This window comes from Chrysoperla carnea, chromosome X (assembly GCF_905475395.1).
Source record: "Chrysoperla carnea chromosome X, inChrCarn1.1, whole genome shotgun sequence".
Taxonomy (NCBI): Eukaryota; Metazoa; Arthropoda; class Insecta; order Neuroptera; family Chrysopidae; genus Chrysoperla; species Chrysoperla carnea.
The window spans coordinates 14,017,830-14,037,549 of NC_058342.1; the positions used below are offsets into that span (position 1 = coordinate 14,017,830).

The 19,720-nt window shown below is 31.2% G+C and overlaps 1 protein-coding gene across 3 annotated transcripts in view; it reads right to left on the reverse strand.

The window, feature by feature from the left end:
• Positions 1 to 704: 704 nt before the first annotated feature.
• Positions 705 to 19,720, reverse strand: part of LOC123302363 (synapse-associated protein of 47 kDa) — a 68,970-nt gene continuing 49,954 nt past the window's right edge. For 2 of the 3 annotated variants that reach the window (XM_044885271.1, XM_044885270.1), the window contains 6 exons: positions 10,443 to 10,528; positions 10,257 to 10,378; positions 8,499 to 8,639; positions 8,293 to 8,432; positions 8,121 to 8,236; positions 705 to 928 (listed from right to left, as the gene is read on the reverse strand). In XM_044885271.1, coding sequence (XP_044741206.1) covers positions 759 to 928; positions 8,121 to 8,236; positions 8,293 to 8,432; positions 8,499 to 8,639; positions 10,257 to 10,378; positions 10,443 to 10,528 — 775 coding nt within the window. In that variant the 3' untranslated portion in view covers positions 705 to 758. Of the gene's footprint in view, positions 929 to 2,415; positions 2,543 to 8,120; positions 8,237 to 8,292; positions 8,433 to 8,498; positions 8,640 to 10,256; positions 10,379 to 10,442; positions 10,529 to 19,720 lie in introns of those variants that run through there. The other variant, XM_044885272.1, reaches the window with a different exon arrangement.

Genomic DNA, 19,720 nt, shown 5'->3' on the forward strand with positions numbered 1-19,720 from the left:
GCAGGGAAAACAGTCAAATTAAATTATTTTAGAGTATTTCGAACTTACGTATATTTAATATTTCTTTGAAAAAATATTTTACTATTTTACTCTAAAAATAAAAAAACAAACAGAAAATTTCGATTTTGATATACCGCACAAAAACTACCCACATATACATATTTTTAAAATGGAAGCTACTACTATTTTTAAATATTGCCCTATAAATGCCTTAAATGGTTAGTTTAGAATTTCATTGCACTCAGTGCACAAGTATATTCAATTTTTTTTTTTGATATAGCACCTTAATTTTTTTTAATAAATTATTATTTTTTATATCAAATTTTTTTTGAGTCACTGGAGTTAAAATTTCAATTTGATCCAAAGAATTTGTTTGTTGGGTGTTTTTTTAAAATGAATTCATTTATATATTTTTTTGTAAAAGACATATGAGAACAGATTTCCATTTATGTGGTCGCATTTCAAAAAATTTGTTTAATTTTCAAATGAATGGCGATATTTAAAAATTGCGCCATTCATTTAAAATGTCAAAACAGACATGTTATATAACAAGGGTGGGGAATGTTTTTTTAAATATTTTTTTAGGATTATTTAACACTTAACAACTAAAAATGAAAATTAAATACATCCAATTTTTGTACTCTATATAAATGTTTTTTTTTTTTTTTAAATAACATCCAAAAAAATAAACAGAAATTGCGTCAATTGCGTGCAAATTATAAAAAAAAAAGTTTCTATAACCTAAAAAATTTTGATACTTATTTTGAAGATTTCTCTGATGGTTCAGCCGAAGATGAATCCAATTGATAACCAAGTATTTCTTTTTCAAGTTTCTCCAAATCTTGTTCGAAATTCTCATCGTCCACTTTATCCGTGGATAATACTTCAAATTCAGATAATTCTGCATCGATTTCTTTCATCCATTCTTCTAATGATATCGAGAATGGATAGGTTAAAAATAAAATAAAAAGAAAAAAAAACATAATAAAGAAAAAAAAACGTGCAAAACTTTGTTTTAAAATATAGTAGCTAAAGCTTTTATTTCGAACACAAAATTAGGTTCTCTTTCTAAGCGCGTTAGAAGAATGAAAACCCGATTAATACTCATTTTTTGAGGAATGACTTTTTTGTTTTTAAATCTTACAACTATTAATACTGATTAAGGAAAAGTTTGCACTAACAATTGACGAAAAATAACGGTATGGATGGGTATCCAAGAGCACAGTTCGAAGGTTATAATACAGAGAAATATATTTCCATCAAAATATGACGAACACAAATTAATTTACAAAGATGTCCAAAATTCGTGAATAGCAGAAAAGTTTGTATAGAACTACAGAGAATGAAATTCGATAAGACGAAAAGTTCTTTGTTGTTAACGATATAGAGAGTCGTTAATTGTCGTTTTATAATTTTAATAATAAATCGAATATTAGTAAAACGGAAATTTTTATAACAAAAATTGTAGAAAATAAACTTTACTGTAATTTATTCATTGATTTTAAAAGAGTTGTCTTGGCGAAGTTCAATATTATTTATCATAAATAATTGAAATAAAATTCAATAACCCAATTGTCTTGCTTCTGTAATGCTCGAAAAAATTCAAAATTTTGTATTTATAAGAACCTTGAAGGTAAATATTTTTGTAAATTTAATGAAAAAATGATGATAAATTGTAGTAAATTTTATTTTCTATAACTTTGATTATTATAAAATTTCCAATTTTTCTAATATTAACCGATATATTCTTAATAGTAAAAACGATGTTATTAAGTGAACCGTATTTTTTGAAAGATGTGAAATTAGATTGGAAAATGCTTAAAGACTTTTCATCAACCAGATGAGAGGCGTTGATCGAGCATTTACAAACTACACAAGTGATTATTATAGCGCGTACAATAATGGCCCGTAAACGAATGTTAATCGCGTCTCATCAGAATGTACCCTTAGAATTTCATCTTCTATGTACTCTCATTCGGATGTCCATGATTTTTGAATAACCTTGTTAGCAATTAATTTTTATTAGTCATAATATAATATTTATTTGGACACGTAACTCAGAAAAAATTTTTTAATGAGTTCTTACCAATTCGTAGAATAACATTCGAAACTATTTCGAGAAAAAACAGATCATGAATACTCAACCGTGTGAATTAAAAAATGCAAAATTTGAAAAACAGAAAAGTTAAAAAAAAATTAATTCTGGTTTTTAACATTCCGATTTTTAACATTAGATATATATTTTTTTGTTTTTTTTAAAGATATTTTTATTCTTACAGCCTTTTTTTATTTTAAAAAGGATTATTTTTTTGCAAAAAATTAAAAAAAAAAAAAACTAAAAAACGAAAATATAAAAACAAAAACGTAATAACATTTAACAACGGTTTTTTGTTTGTTAATGGTAGCTTTGTTTATCACTGAAATTATAACATGGGAATGGATTAAATATGAAGGGGGAAGCAATTGGGTTAAAATAGTGTTGAGAAGGAAGATTATTTATTAAACCTCAATGATTCCAAGATGAAGAATCCATCTTCTTAAGCTGTTAGAAAAAGAACATGAAAATACTCAAGTTAAATATTGTATTCCTTTTTTTTCTAAAAAATTGTTAAGTTTCTAAAAAAGCTAGCATTCTATCAAAGCAATTTCGTATTTTTTTACAGAAAAATTTTGAAAAATGGATAACAGCCCAAAGCTCTGGTTTCGATAAAAAAGATTTAAAAAAAAGTTCCGAAATGAAATTTATTCTCCTCCTGAGGTTATAACCCGTGAGTTAGTAACACCTGAATGTCATCGGCTGCCAAAAACCTAACAATGACATATGTTGGAAGTCAGACCAGAATCACACTTTTCCATATAATAAACATAATAAAACAAAAGAGGGGTACTGCAAGTGGGTCCTTAGCACCTAGACTAAGAGTCCTCTGTCCCCTTCTTGAAAACGAACTGCCACCCGAAGATGAGACGTCTTTGGGTAGGAGGCGTTATTAAAATCAGATGAAGCTAAAGGGTTATGTCGAGGCCAGACTTCACACAGTAAGCTCATAGCTTCTCCGTCGGGATCTCTCCCTGGATAGATGGATCCAGGGTTTCGGACCCGAACATTCGCCCTGCAGATTATATAACGCCCTGCAGATTGGAATTATTAGAGATTCCCATATTGTGAATGTGTTCAATCGGCAGTGTCTTGTCAAGAGTCCCTGTGCTCTAGTAAGTTTCAGACGAGCACAGTCGAATGGCCTAGCTGTGGTTATACACATTCTTTGATTCGGTAAATTACAGAGTATCTTGCAATGGAAATGACAGGATCAGGTGAAAGGGAGAGTGACCCGGAATCCAGATCTGCCTGACTGTGTTGTTCAGTGTCAGGTGATTCAGCTCCTCGAAGCATTCATAGACTATCCTTGATTGGAATCTTGACGCTTCAAAGGCCTGAAGAGCGGCCTGATTATCTGAGAAGATGCTGATATGCGGCCCACTGTAACCTTTCGAGTTACAGATTTGGGCACCCCTCAACAGGGCGAAGATTTCCGATTGAACTTTTCCATATAAGTATTGAGATGTACTGGGAGCTCTAGCCTCTTTCAAAGTTGTTTTGAAAAATGCATTACTTAAACGAGCTGTCAAAAACCTGAATCCAGCGTAGATTTGTAGATTATCTCTCACTTTTCCACATAATTTTCAATTACCTTAGTGGTTCTGGAAACGGACCCTCTGGTCTAAGTGTATCTCATCCTAGGACAGCAACTCTAACCTAACCTAACTTGGTAGTATTGGAGGTCGCTATCTCCCCGTCATAGTTGCATGTTTTTACAGGGGATAACGACTTCTAGTACCACTCAGGGGATTGAAAATTTTCTGGCAAAGTGTGGGACAAATGCACACTGGTGTCAAGTTTTTGACAGTTCCTTTAGGTCATACATTTTTTCCTACAACTTTTAGGAGGAGTGCATTCGCGGGGGTCAAAATTTGGTGGAAAACTTTAGTGATGGGCTAATCTATAAAGCCTTACTGATCACCGATGTTTGACAGAATCTTCAGGTCATACATATTTATTTTCATCTTCGAGGGGAGGCTAGAGATCCCCGAGTACCACTCGGTGGTCTGGAAATCATATGAAAAAGTGTAATTCTGATCTGAACTACAACTTGTGTCAATGTTAAGTTTTTGGCAACTGACGATATTCGGATGTTACTAACACACGGGCTTTTAAGGGAGGCTGGATTGATGCGGTTTAACGTTTTTTGGTTAAATTGGAAGGGTTTAAAAAAATTTGGACCCTACTAAATTAAATTTCACTCAAAATTTCTAAAACTATGGATTCTGTTAGTACTTGATGAGTATATTAAATGTGTCAACGGGTCCAAGTCCTAATAACCCTGGATTTGACATTTTTGACCATAGTTCAAGCTTTGGAAAAATTGTTCGCGTCCTTGGTAGCGTATATGTGGTGTACTATTCACTTGAGGAAATATGCCACGCAAAGACTTCTTTAACGACACTTTCCATTCTGTGGGTTAGTTTTGGAAACATTTTTAATTGTCTATATCGTTTCCCTTAAGAGTGTTTAATTGTCTATGTTTAAACTTTGACCTCTAATGTCTCATAAATTCGCATTCTTAGGATTTTGTGCGCTTGGCTGCAACCGTAAAAAAGGGCTTGGCTGTTTCAGCAAGAAAGACCGCTGTGATTGGCTTGAACTAACAGACTATGCTGTGCACGAAGGCCTTTTGATAAAGTAAACTAGCAGAAACTAGTGGAAAAAATTAGGTTGAGCTACCAAGTTACTTTTTAAATAATGAAAACTGGGTGTAATGGCCAAAAATCACAATTTTTGAACTGCGAAATCTCCAAGAATCTCCGGCGGCAGCCTGCTTCAAAACCCAATATTTTGACAGGAAGATGGGCGTGTTTTGAAACCGTAAAATACCCTTGGCTGTTTCAACAAGAAAGACTGCTGAGGTTAGCTTCAACTAGCAGGCACGCAGACCTTCAGATAAAGTAAACTAGCTGAACCGTGTATAGAAAATACCCTGGACAAATAAAATGAATCAAATGGCAGGTTGAGCTACCAAGTTACTCTTTAATAATGAAAACTGGATATAATAGCCAAAGGATTCTGATTTTGATTGAATAAAATTACACTATGCTACAAAAAAAAAAAAAAAAAAATTGAAAGCACTTTTTGAGCAATCTGGCATACGTTGTAGGTCTTGGTGAGTACATCATGAAAATGTGTTTCAAAATTGTCTAACACCTGCAAATTTTAAAGTTATTTTGGAAAAACCGTTTTTCATATACTCCGTGCACTTAAATAATTGCAAATCCGACAATTTTTAACCGATTTTCGATGAGCATGATTAAGTGCAGGTTGCCAGTGGGTAACACATTAGGATTATGTTTAAACTAAATTTTTTTAAACAAATAAGTAATATTGACCAAATTGCATCGAAAAATTTTATCATATAGTTCGGATCAAAAGTAACAAAAAATTTTCTTGGACCCTCCAGTTTTCGAGTAAAAAATTCGTAAAACTTGAAAAAACGAGATTTTTACGATTTTCATCCTTCAAAAAGTCTATGAAAAAATCAGATTTTTATTATGTATACAAGTTGTATTTGTAGTGTACAGCTTACTCAATAACATTCTCGCAAAAATTCATCCAAAAATAACGATTTTCTATTTTATAGATGCTAGAAAGATGGGATTAACAATTTAACAGAAAAATTCAAAAAATTTCATTACACACAACGCAACCCAACCCGGAAAATCGCAAGAACGACATGGCACAACATAAATATCATGACGAGAATCACATTTTCTACAAAAAGCGTTGTAACTTGAACATTTTTCAGCTGATTTTGATAATCCGTAGCATTTTACTCGAGAATGTACACTCTACGTCATAAAATTTGCACAAAACAAATATAAAAAAGATGCCATACTTTTTTCTTTAAAATATATTTGGTGATATACATGTCATAACTATTTTTAACAAACCATAGAAATTTTGAACATTAAAAACCTTAAATGAAACCTTCTTCCGAAAGCTCAATGTTTCTAGTTTTCAAAACCGTTAAGCAATCAAAAATCGGTTAAAAATTGACGGAGTTACAATTGTTTAAGTGTGCGGAGTACACGAAAAACGGTTTTTCTACTTGAAAATAACATGAAAATTTGGGGTTGTTACACAATTTTGAAAGATATTTTCGTGATGTGAACATGAAGACCTACAACGCGTACCTTAGCTCCTTTGAAAAATGCTAAATCATTGTAGCACGGTGTTATTGAAAAAGGAGTCTGTTAGGATTCTCCACACAATACTAAAAGCATTTGAAAAGAAAAACTCTTAGAAGCCAGCTTTTGTTAAATCGAAAATTGAAATATAGAGTCAGAGTAATTTTTTCACTTAGTCAGTGGTTTTCTAAAAGTTTTTCTATTTTCAATAAAGATAAAATTAGTGGCTAATTGTTAACAATCCATGAATTTTCATGAATGAAACGTAATGTTTTGAAAAACGTATTTGCAAAAATTGGCATTAAAAGTTCATGAATTATTAATAAATTCTAATTATAATACAAATTGGCTAATTGGTTTTAAAATTGGCAATATTTAGCAAAACATGAATGGTACCCAAACTTTTTTATTGCATAAAAACAAAAAGAAATCTGGAATATCTGGTTTACAGATTTTGCTCCAATCTGAGGAAAGTGAAAAAAAGTTTCAAGATAGCGAGGGGTGGTAGCCAGGGCGGTTTTCTCATAGCTAGTGTTTTTTATGCGAAATTGGACTTTCAATTCATAAACTAAATGATAAATCGATAATCTAGGCAAAAAATTACAGGTTTATATAATCCCTTCAAGGTAGATAAAATTATTTTTAGCCAATTTTTAGCTTTTTATTTGTTAGTGTATTAGTGAAGGCGCTGAGTGGGTTTCGTATGCATTAACAGACCCCACCGAACAAGGAGTGCATTTCGACGTATTTTGAAGCCTAATTTTCAACTTGCTAATCGCTCAGAGTGGGAGGGGGGAGATTGTTATAAACAAATGAATTATTTATAAGGCCATAGCTAGTAAACTATTGAAAATTTAGTGAACCACTTTATTCTACATGAAAAACAAATATTTTTTTTGTTATTCGTCTTGATACGACCAATATATCCGGAGATATTGTCAAAATTGTAAACAAGCGGTGCACAGCGCTTGGTTTGAAACATCTGTAGATTGGCCAGTAATTAATATTTTTGAGCTTTAAGGTTTTCATTTTAAAGGTATGAATGAGTCTATATTTTAATGCAATAGCAATGAAGCTAGCACGATTGTATGTATTAAGTTTTGTCATTTTTCCGGCCCGCTAGTAGCTTATAAGTCGAAACCGAGCTCTTTTTGTCAGAAAACCCACATAATAATATACGAGAGAATTGCAAATTTGTTCTTGTTTAAGAATATTTACTTATTTTTCAAATATATCTATTAAAACTTGAGTTATTGCAACAGAACTCAAATGCATAAATCAATTCTGATTCAATCAAATTAAACATGAAAAAGAGTTAAACGTTGCATCAAATCAGGTATGTTTGTTTTTTTTGATATGTTGTTTGCAATGTTAAGGCAATGTTAAATCCAAGTTTTTGCCTTCGGCAAACGACTGGATCTTGCCGAAAAATAAGCAAAACCTCGAAAATTTTGACTTTATTTCAATTGTTTTTTCAACCCGCAAAGTAAGTAAAGAAAGTAGGTTGGCTTACTCGGCTACTGAGCTAGTCTATTCGGGTCAAAGTTGTTAAACATAAAATTTCCAACCGATTTGTATATTTTGATTGTTCCCAATCTTTCGCATTTTTGGAAAAATTGATATTTAAACGAAATTTTCCGCTATTTTCCTCAGATTTTTGGAATTGATTCAAAAACTATACATTTTAGGGGAAAACATTCCAGTACAAAGTTGTAAAGTGTAAAATTTTCAATCGATAATTAAATATAGTTTTTTCCGGCTTATAATTTTCGCCACTAGAGGACGGAAACCAAATATAAATATGTATGCCTCGTTAGTTACCAAAAAAAAAAATTTAGGTACCAAAAAACGAATGAAAGCTTTACTATTTAATGAAAAATTACCTTCATTAACTGCTGAATTTTCTACTGAATCAGCACTTGAAAATGATTGCTCATTAGCCTGGCAAATAAGACTAACGCGATAAAAATAATTGCGCCAAAATTGTTCTTCATTTATTCTGAAAAGATCAATCAAAATTAGTGCTGAATTTTTTCGAAATGATAGTAAACTTACACTTTAGGCACAAGATCAAAGCGCATCTTTTCTAAATTTGGATCCTCAGCCATAATGGCTACTGCAATCGGATAAGATACTTCATAATCAAAATTGAACTCAACTCCGGCAGGAGGTGCGCGTATGAAGTTTCTTCGATTCTGTTTAAGAAAAAAAGACATTTTTAGTTTATGAAAATTTAGTTTAAGAAAATTTATTTTACTTACAGATGAAAGACTTAAGCATTCTTCTTTAAGTGCTTCTTCGTTGGGGCAACCAACCCATGGAGGAACACTTGAGGTAGCAGTTTTTGCTTGCTGTTCTTTGATAAAGGCTTCTTGTTCTTTATTAAACTCGCCCAATATACTCTATAAAAAAAGAATTCAAAATATTACCATCTGATTATCAATCTATTTTAATTCCCGTTTTTGCAAAATACGATCATAGAACAAGCAAAAAAATTTAAAATTTAAAAAAAAATCAACCCTTTCGGGTTTTTAACGGGCTAATTAGATGAAAAATAGTAGCTTTTAAGAAAACATACTTGGGGAAAAAAAAGAAAAAGCATTTTGATTAAAAAACAAAATACGAGTGTTGTAGAGCTAAAAAAGGAAAAAAATGAGCCTAGGGGCTGTACTTAAATTACGTAACAAATTTAGGTGAGGGAGGGGATCAAATTATAATGTTACTATTTGCTATGGTACGGGTGAGGTTTTGATGAGTTAAAAAAAACATTTTTAACTAAACTTCGCGCTTTTGACTTGACTGTAGCTAGCTTTAAATATTTGGAAAGTAGCGTTTGTGGCCGCTTTTAGTATAAAGAAATTACTCAACACATCTAAAATTTAAAAAAGAAAAAAAATACGTACAAAACAGCGGGAGGGGGGTCAATAATTTGTTACAATCTGTTACATAGGGGGGCAGGGGTTGAAAAGACGTTCTAAATGCGTTACATAATTTAAGTACAACCCCCAGTAGATAAAGTCAAAATCGTTCGAAAGTTTATTAGAAAACACGGTTTTAACGCAGAAAAATCGCGTTTTTCGCCATTTATTTTGTTGACTTTTATGACTCACGGAAAATCCATTCTGGGTTCAAACTGTAGATGGTATCTTTTTGAAAAAAAAAAAAATTACAAAATATAATTATTTTTTGCAGATATTTGGACAAATTTTGTATTTATTTTTTACAAAAGTTTTAATTTACGACTATTTCTGGATTACGACTAGTTTCGGATTATTTTTAATCCTTCTTTGCGAAACTAGACGTAAATTAAAAATTTTGTAAAAAATAAATAAAAATTTGTTCAAATACCGGCGAAAAATAATTTTATTTAAAAAAATAATGGATGATATTAATAATAATTTGAATTCCAAAATAGGTGCTTCGGAAAAGCCGTGCGTTCTCGGTAACGAAGCATCCTACGATGATTAAAAAAAAAAGCATTTTCTTCGTTAAGAGTATAAGTATTTATCTCGTAAATGCATGATGAAACCGCAAATAAAAAGGGGAAATTTGGAGAGAGTAGTGGGAATGCCGTTCATACCCATATGGGTAGATCTGCGCTTAAACCCTTTCTGACAACATGTAAGAGGGTGAAAGGTTGATTATCTCAAGTTTAGTTTCCAGTTGTTATTTACGATATATTATAGTTTAGTTTCCAGTTGTTATTTACGATATTTAAGGAACCTTCAAGTTTGAAAATGTTTGAGGAAATGCTCAGTGGATAACAAATTTTCTTTGACAAAAGAAACCTGCAGAATAAGAGTAAAAAACATTTTTTAAATAAATTTTTAAGGGCAAAAAAGGAAATATATCGATATGTTTTTTGAATGTACATTTTTGTTAAACGATTTTTTGCACGTATTTATTTTGGTCTAAATCGAAAAATTTTTAAATTTTAATGTCAAATAAGGATATAAGTTTGTGTGGAATCATTTGCTGTGTGTTTTGAGAAGTAAAAAGTTGAAAAAATAATTACTTACATTTTCTTCAACTGTTTTCTTAATTTTAGCACTAGCTTCGCTGACTTTAGCGCCAGCTTTATTTACAGCCGAATACAAAAAGCTTCCCATTGATTTCACACCAGCTAAAGCTTTTGTTGAAACTATTAAAACAAAAAGTTAGTAAATTTTGTTACATTCACAGAATGGAAAGTTGGAGGTCCATACCTTTTCCAGCATCAAAGTTGGCATCTTTATCTTCAGTTGGAGTTCCAGTTCCAGAACCGGGACCACTGTCAGCTCCTTCTGTTACACTGTAAACACATGTTTACAATAAAATGATTTAATACTCGAAAATTTTTATATGATTTTGAAATTTTTTTTGAAAATACATTTGAAAATAGCTTAACTTTCCTGAAGAAAATTCGCTAAATATTATTCAATTGTTTTTTTTTTTCTTTTAAAATTTGTATTTTTATTAAAAAGAAAATCAAACCATGCTTTTTGTGTAAACTGAAATATAAAAAAAGAATAATGCTATTACACAAAAGGCGTTTAATAAATAATTGTGTTCTGCAAGACGATTTTAACAGCAACCAAAAATTAATGAAAATGGGCGATTTCTAGTGTACAAACACGAGGAATAACTTAAAAAATATTTTTGTGTAGTGAAAACATGCAGCAAAGAAAAATTTCCTGTAATTTCATTCAAATAAATTACAATTTTTGTATTATTACCTTAAAAATAAAAACGTAACAACCTTTGTTTCGTTAAAAAAACACATTATTTTCAGACATGTAACTTATCCTGGGTCCTTTAGGGATCTATTAAGGCTTACTTTAAGAGTAAAAAAGAAGTAAACTTCAATATACTCTATGACTAGAAGTCGTGGCAATCGACGATACAAGACCATTTGTAAAAGGAAAACAAGTTCAAGAACGAAAGAACGAAAAAACATACGGGTATGAAATGAAAATCAAATTGCAGAAAATACGTCCCGTGTGTAAGGGTAAACCTTGAACTTTTTTCACCATTTACAAATGATCATGAATTGCTAATAGTTTAGGCGCTGAGTGGGTTTCGTATGCATTTACAGGTCCTACCGAACAAAGAGCGTATTTCGACGTATTTTGACCCGCTGAATTCGAATTTTCAGCTTGCTCATCGTTCAGAGTGGGGGGTTTATACGGCCACATAACTTCTAAACTATTGATAATTTTACCAAATAATTTTGTACGATTTTATTCTTCATAAAAAAAAATTCTTTTTTTTTATTCGTCTTGATAAGACCGATAGAATCGGAGATATGGTTAAAACAGTAAACAAAAACGATATTGGACAAGGTCGGCGCACAGTGTTCGGACTGTAATGCCCGTAGATGGGCCAATAAATAACATTATTGTACTTGTAAGGTACTCATTTTAAAGATATCAGTCTTTATTTTAATGTTATGCACATAAAAATAAGTTTTATGCAATAGCAACAAAGCTAGCAGGATTGGAAGTATTAAGTTTTATCATTTTTCCGCCCCGCTATTAGTTTATAAATCCGAAGGCGAGTTTTTAGCGAAAGAAAACAGGTTTTTATAGGATCGATAGTTTCGGAGATGCAGCTTTTCAAAGTTTGTCTATTTTTTCAAGTTACACGATTTTACGCAAATTTTTATCATACATTCACGTTCGGTTGCAATAACTCAAGTTTTAAAAGATATTTGAAAAAATAAAAAGATTCTTAAACTAGAACAAATTTTCAATTTTTTCATATATAATTTTGTGGAGTTTTCTTTCTCTAAGGGCTCGCTTTCGACTTATACACTAATAACGGGCCGGAAAAATGATAAAACTTAATACTTACAATCGCGCTAGTTTCCAAATATCATTTTTGTTTACAATTTTAACCATATCTCCGGTTTTATTGGTCGTATCAAGACGAAAAAAAAAGGAATATTCGGTACACAATTGTTTTCTAAAATTTCTAATAGTTAGGAGCTATGGTCATGTTAACAATTAATTTTGTTTATAAAAAATATCCCCCCACTCTGAGCGATGAGCAAATTCGAATTCAGCGGGTCAAAATGCGTCGAAATACACTCCTTGTTCGGTAGGACCTGTAAATGCATACGAAATCCACTCAGCATCTACACTAAGATTCCCATGACAATCCTGCAAATCTTACGAGTATATTGGAGTCACACATCTTCACTTCTTTACCCTTAGAGTCCTTTAGTTAGTTCGAAAGGACCCAGGATAACAAATATTATATTCCAACAAATGTTATGTATTTTTAACGAAACAAAAAATGTTGCGTTTTTATTTTTGCGGAGTATAATTTTAATTCATGAATATTTCACAATTTTGAATTGTATAATCACTGTAACAAATAAATTAATAATGTAAATTACAACAATTGTACGTAATATTCCATTGTACGTAAAATTCTGTAATTGGTTTTTTAGTATAATCATCTGGTAGTTTTACCTGGAAAGTTTTCCGGGAGTTTTGAAAATGTATGATTTTATAGATTGTAAGGTGCTCTTTTCGAATTTACACTTTGCTACCTTGCATTTTTGCCGCGCGTGCCGCTATATTAGAATGGAGCCGAAAAGCAGTTTTTTTTAACTATATTTCCTTTTCGAGACGTTTTACGAGGAAAATATATACGTACAGAATTAAATCCCTCAAAAAATTTCCTACAATTTATGTCGTAAAATCAATAGTTTCGGCGTACGAGCGCCGCAAAGTGATTAGATTAAATGAAAGAATATACACTTTTAATTACTATAAAAAGCTTGAAAATGAAAAAAAAGTTACAAGTCATTTGGACGAAAATTAACGGACGAGTTATAATGAAAAGAAAGTTTTTCGTAACTTTTTTCTGTTTTATTCAGCTCAAAACCTGATGAATCTACCACGGGAATTAAAATTAATACTTATCGCTTTCCAATTTATTTTATTTAGGTACTGACAACATGCTCAAAAAGTTTTAATAATTGTAGATACAGAATTTTCGGAATATTGCAATTTAAATGAAAAAAAAAAAAAAAAAAATTAGAAAAAACGAATGATTGTCTTTATCGTTAAATAACTTGAAAAATAATAAAGTTACAAAAAAAAATTGATCTCTTTTTAAACAGAATATTTTACCTCCCAAACCTTTCTTTGTTACTATATTATGTTTCAAGTTATTTAACAATAAAGACAATTTTTTGCGTTTTTTTCGGAAAATTTTTTGCATTTATAAATTCCAATATTTCAAAAAATACATATTCGAAACTGCTAAAACATTTTGAGCATGTGGTCAGTACCTTAATAAAGTAAATTGGAAAGGGGCAAGCATTAATTTTAGTTCCCAGTTCCCACGAGAAACTTTCTTTTCATTGTAACACCGTTAATTTTCGTGCAAATGACTTTTTTCATTTTCAAGGATTTTTAAACTTCTTTAAAAAATGTACAAATTACTTAAAAAAACGTCCAATTTTTGAGTTAGTTAACGTTAAATACTCCGAATATAAAATCGTCAATAACTCGAAAAGTATTGACTTTTCGAAATATACTTAAATGACATTTTTTGCTTAGATTTCATCACTCTATCGATTCGCGTTTCTATTTTAAACATGCCTCCCCCCCCCCAAGGAGTGTTTTCAATTTGCGGCGCTCGAACGCCGAAACTATTTAATTTATGAAAAAAATGGTCTGGAAATAAATTGTAGGAAATTTTTTCTAGTTTAATTTTGTATAGAATTTTCTTCGTAAGATGACTCGGAAAGGAGATATCGTCAAAAAACTACTTTTCGACGCAAGCGGCAAAGATGCGAGGTAGCAAAGTGCACCTCAAAAATTCGAAAAAAGCACCTCAAAATCTATATCACCCATTTTCAAAATTTCCGGAAAACTTTCCAGGTAACTCCTTTTCTTTAACCAAATGATTAAGAGAATTTTTGTTAAAATTCAATTTTGTATGGTTATTTTTCGTAATTTACTCGAACGAAATTGAGACACACTCATGTCTCTGTAATTGGGCTTTTACATTAAAATTCAATATCCAATAGCTCGAGTCTTGTAAATTACAAAGTACATTTTAATTATAATTCCAATAATTTACTTTTAGAAATTAGTTATTTTTAATTAGAATGTTTCCTTCCAGATTAAACTACATGCAATTGTTCTAGTGTAGTAAACAAACCTTTTCCTTCAAAAAAATTGTTTGCTGGGTGTATTGACTTGGGCTTTTTTGCATTAGTTTAAGAAAATTATCCTAAAAAAAATCTGTATGGTTTAAAAGCGGAACTTTTTACTTTTAACCACCATTGAGGTGAAAGGGGTTTATATCGTAAAGTAAATCAGATAACTTTTAAACAATTTTAAAAAGGCCAAAATGCTAAAGTAACCCGAAATTTAAAATATTTTGATTAATAAACTCTTTTATGCACCTCTCCCTTCCTTTCGGGGGTCTGAAAGACTCTGAAAATGAAATAGACCATTTTTTTCGTAAGCTAAGACTTTTAATGACGTATAAGGTGATTTTTGTAGTCGCTGATCTCGAATTTTCAGTCAAAATGTTAAATTTGTTACACCCATCTCTTTTAGCCCATATAAGTTGATTTTAGAGTCACTGATCTCAAATTTATGATCTAATTGATTTAATTTTTACCTCTCCCCTATTTTAGTTTACATAAGTTGGCTCTCAAAACAGAAAATATCACTTTTTTGAAAATTTAAGCCTTTTTAGGGCATGTTAGTGGTATAATTTATGAAGGGGTCTACTTATATAAGTCAAAAGACAAGAGGGAGGGGGGGGTAAAAATCAAATTAATTCGAGATCAGCGACTTTAAACACGCCCTTACATGCCTTAAATTGGTAACAATTTTCAGAAAAAAATTTTTTTTTTCGGGTTACTACTTATGTGGACTTGAAGAGAGGAGAGATAAAAATTAAACATTTTGACTTAAAATTCGAGATCGGCGACCCCAAAAACCCCCTTATACGTCATGAAAAGTTTTAACTTGCAAAAAAATGGTTTATTTCATTTTGAGAGTTTTTCAGACATCCGAAAGGGAGGGGGAGGCGCACAAAAGAGGTTATTAAAAAAATATCATAAATTTCGGATTACTTTAGCACTTTGACCTTTTAAAATCTTTTAAAAGTTATCTGATTTACTTTACGATATAATCTCCCTTCACTCCAATGGCGCGGGGGTTAAAACTAAAAAGTTCCACTTTAAGCTGTATAGACTTTTTTAGGATAATTTTCTGAAGCTAATGCAAAAAACCGAAAGTCAATACACCCAGTAAACAATTTTTTCAAAGAAATCAAAAAATTCTGCTTTTGTTTGTTGTACTATTCTTTAAATTGTAATTTTAAATTTAATAAAACGAGTTAGAAAAATTGCAAAATACCTTCTTTTTATCAAATTCTGTAATTTACACAAGCCAATTACATTGTAATATTAAATCATGTTCTTAGGTACAAAAATTATGTAGTTGCTTCCTTTAAATTGTAATGTATTATTTTAAAATGTGAGTTACTTACACAATTGCATCTTATTCGGATTAAGGTTTTCTTTTCTTAGGTAAACATTTATGTAATTGGCTCTTTAATTTGAAATTCATTATTTAATTCTCGAATCATGTAATTTAGAAAATACACTCATCGGGCATTATTTCGCCCAAATAGAATTATAAAAAAATGACGAAATTTCAGAACTTCGAGAAAAATGATCCGATTTTGACAGTCAATTCATTCGAAAGCATACACTTTCAGTTTCTTGTAAATGTTCTCAAAAATTATTATCAACCCCTATCGCTTTGCATCGATTATTATGCCGGAAAATCGATATTACTGTCAAGCTTTCCTATTTTCTAAAAAAATTGCTGCTCAGCGATGTCGTTCGAGCTTTTATGAGCAACTTATTAACCGTCAAAGCAAGATTGGATCTTTTACTTTAAATTATTTCATCTTCGGAAATAATTACCGTACCGAAATCCGAGTATCATTTTCGAAAGATGAATGATTCTAATGTAAAGCTCGAAGCATCTTTACCCTTGTCGAATTTTTCATAGCCGTTTCAAAAAAAACAAGTGAAAAAAAACAGTTGACTGAGTTAATTGTTGAAATACCATGTATAGACTGTTGATTACACTGTCACATCACACATACCTATATGTCATACACTTATGACTGATATCCCCATGAAATACATACTATATAATTTGCGCTCTCACGAGTGTAACAGTGAGGTTTACGAAAAAATGTTTCAAACAAAAGTTGTTTAATTTTTTATAAGGAACATTTTTTATACTGAAACTTTAGTTCTATCTTTAACGGTTTACAAGATGGGTCCTACGGACCCAAGACCCAATTGACCTATATTGCTCATTTACGAACTCGACCTCACTTTTTACGTCCTAAGCACGCTTTAAAATTTTCAGTTTGATATCTCTTTTCGTTTTGGAGTAATCGTGATGACAGACGGGCAGACAGACAGACAACCGTAAATGGACTAATTAGGTGATTTCATGAATACCTATACCAAAATTTTGTTCATAGTATCAATATTTTTAAGCGTTACAAACTTGGGACTAAACTTAATATACTTTGAAATATTTCATATACATGGTATAAAAAGTCAAAAAAAGTACAGAAATAATTCGAAAAGTCTATTGAGTATGTGTTTTTAACTAAATCACACTATACAATCAAAATTTTGGTTTTTCATGGTTAGGTTAGGTTAGAGTGGCTGTCCTGGGGTGTGATACACTTAGACCATAGGGTCCGTTGTGATACCGAAAAAGGGTTAGCCCATCCCCGGCCACTACTCCATGAACCATTTGGAGCTGTTTAAGAACAGCAGGAGAGCTTTGACGTTGACGGACTTTAGGTCGGAGAAGTCGTCAAAGAGGGGCTGGCTCAAGTAAGTCCATCTCCTCATGGCAAGAGCTGGGCAGTGACAGAGAAGATGAGACAAGGTCTCCTCCTCACCGTGAATATATTGCCAGACCCAGGCGTTCAGCATGCCTACCGCCCAACCAGAGTCTTGTAATAGCCGCAACAACTTTGCGAACAGAGGCCCTTGGAAGTGATATAAGATCTTCGGAACGCCTACCATTGTACTCAGACCATATCTGTCTTTTAGTACCACAAGTACGTTCATCCCTCTATCTAAGATTGGCCTTTTTTAAGATATCCTCTTTGAGTAGCAACTTGCAGTTCGCAAATGGAACTCTCGAATATTTATTAATGCCTGTGTCCGGCAGCATTGTGCCATTTCTAGCCAGCTCGTCGGTTTCACAATTTGGCTTTTCATATTTTACTATAAAAAAAAAGTCGAGAAATTGATGTTTAAAATTTGACAGTTCAAAACTGGTTCAAAAAAGGTCATACGTCAACACTGAATAGCAAATTTTTTAGAGAAAATAGCAAACTTGCGAATAGTTATATTAATTTTAATGCAAAATAGTTTTTGCACCGGATGTTCACTTTTTTAGATAATCAAAATAAATATATAAACGTTTCCCATCATTTCAATTCTAGTTGTAAAGCGGTAGGGGATGATAATAATTTTTTAGATACATTTTCAAGAAGTTGATTGGGGTTCCTGAAATTGTATAATGTTTTTTTTTTTTTTTTTGTCAATTTTAACTGGGAGAAATTTTTTGCCGATGAGTGTGTCTATTATAATTTCAATAATTAAGACTTTAATTAAGACCGTTTTTGTAAACCATTTCATATTATGGTAATTTAATTATTTTATGTTTTTTTTCAAAAAATAAGTTTAAAAAATACTCGATTTAAAAATAAGCCACGTAACTCGTAATATGAGGTATGCGCTACCTTTTGCCAACCATACTTAGAGCTCTATATATATGGGTAATATCTTTCACCATTTTACGGTAAAGTGAAATAGACAACATTTTCTCATATACCTATTTTTTAAGTAAAGGTAAGTTAGTTAAATCATAATTCAATCAAATTAATCATTGGATCTTGCATCAAATCAGGTATTTTGTTTTTTTGATATAAATACTAATAATAATGGGGCTTAAGCTACTTTTTTCTAACATACGCCTATAACAGAAATCACCCACATCATTATTTGTTAATCTTTATTTATTGAAATACATCCATATTCTTACAATACATTTATGACGTGGATGGAATCGGTTGCTTCGTTATCCATTAATTATAATTGCTCACACTGCCGCTGCCTGAATTCGAACCCGCAACCTAAGTCTAAGTAGTCAAACGATCAAAGTCTAACGCTTTAGACCGCTCAGTCATTTAGGCTCTTTTTTGGTATGATGTTTTCATTTTTTCAATGTAAACGCAATGTTAAAATCAAGTTTTCCACTTCGGCAAACGACCGGATAATGCCGAAAAATAAGAAAAACGTCGAAAATTTTGACCTTATTTCAATTCAATTTGCCGATTTTGACCTGAAAAGACTGGTTTTTCTTCAAAAACTTCCGACAAAAAATTTAATTTGCAACAATCTGAGATCAAGCCGGTTTTTATAGGACAGATAGTTTCGGAGACAAAGCTTTTCAAAGTCGTATATTTTTGGCAAAATTTAATCTTGTAAACCGTTAGAGATAGAACAAAAGTTTAAAAAAATGTTCCTTATAAAAAAATTAACAACTTTTGTTTAAAATACTTTTTCATAAACATCACAGTTTACCCGTGAAAGCGCAAATTAGGACAAAATTTTGGTGTCCATTTTCTCTAAAACTATAAAAGACAGTGAGTTGAAAATTTGCAGGTAGCTTCAACTTGTGGTCTTGTAAAACATTCTGGTAAAACGAAAAGTGCTTGAAAATAATTTTTCGAAAACAAGTGATGTTTACGAAAAAATGTTCCGAGCCAAATTGTATATATTTTTAAATAAGAAACATTACGTTTAAACTTTTGTTCTATCTCTAACGATTTACAAGATGAATTTTTCCGTAAAATCGTGTAACTTGACAAAATAGACAAGCTTTGAAAAGCTGTATCTCTGAAACTATTGGTCCTATAAAAATCACCTCGATCTCAAATTGTTGCAAATTTAACCTGCTTATAAAAGAATATCATACCTTTTTATGAAAAACCAGTCTTTCCTGATTTTCTTATGATCCGGTCGTTTGGCGAAGTCGAAAGCTTGGATTTAACATTGCCTTTGTATTATAAAAATACAAACATAAAAAAAAACCTGATTTGATGCAATGTTTACCCCCCCGCCTTATCATATATAAGTAATTTAACGGAATTATAATAATTATTTAATAACGTAACAAGAAAAGTGATTTTTAGTGCATTTAAGTGCATTTTTATGGCATATTTTTTTAAGAAATTAATTACACACATATGTATGTATTTTATGTGCGCAATTAATATTTGCAAAAAATATCAATTATATTGGGTTAAATATTAAAAGTGAGTTAATTTTCGTATAGCATTGGTGTAATGAATAAATAAACCTTTGTCCACTAAGAATAAATCGGTTGTTCATATAAAAATAATGACTTTTTCA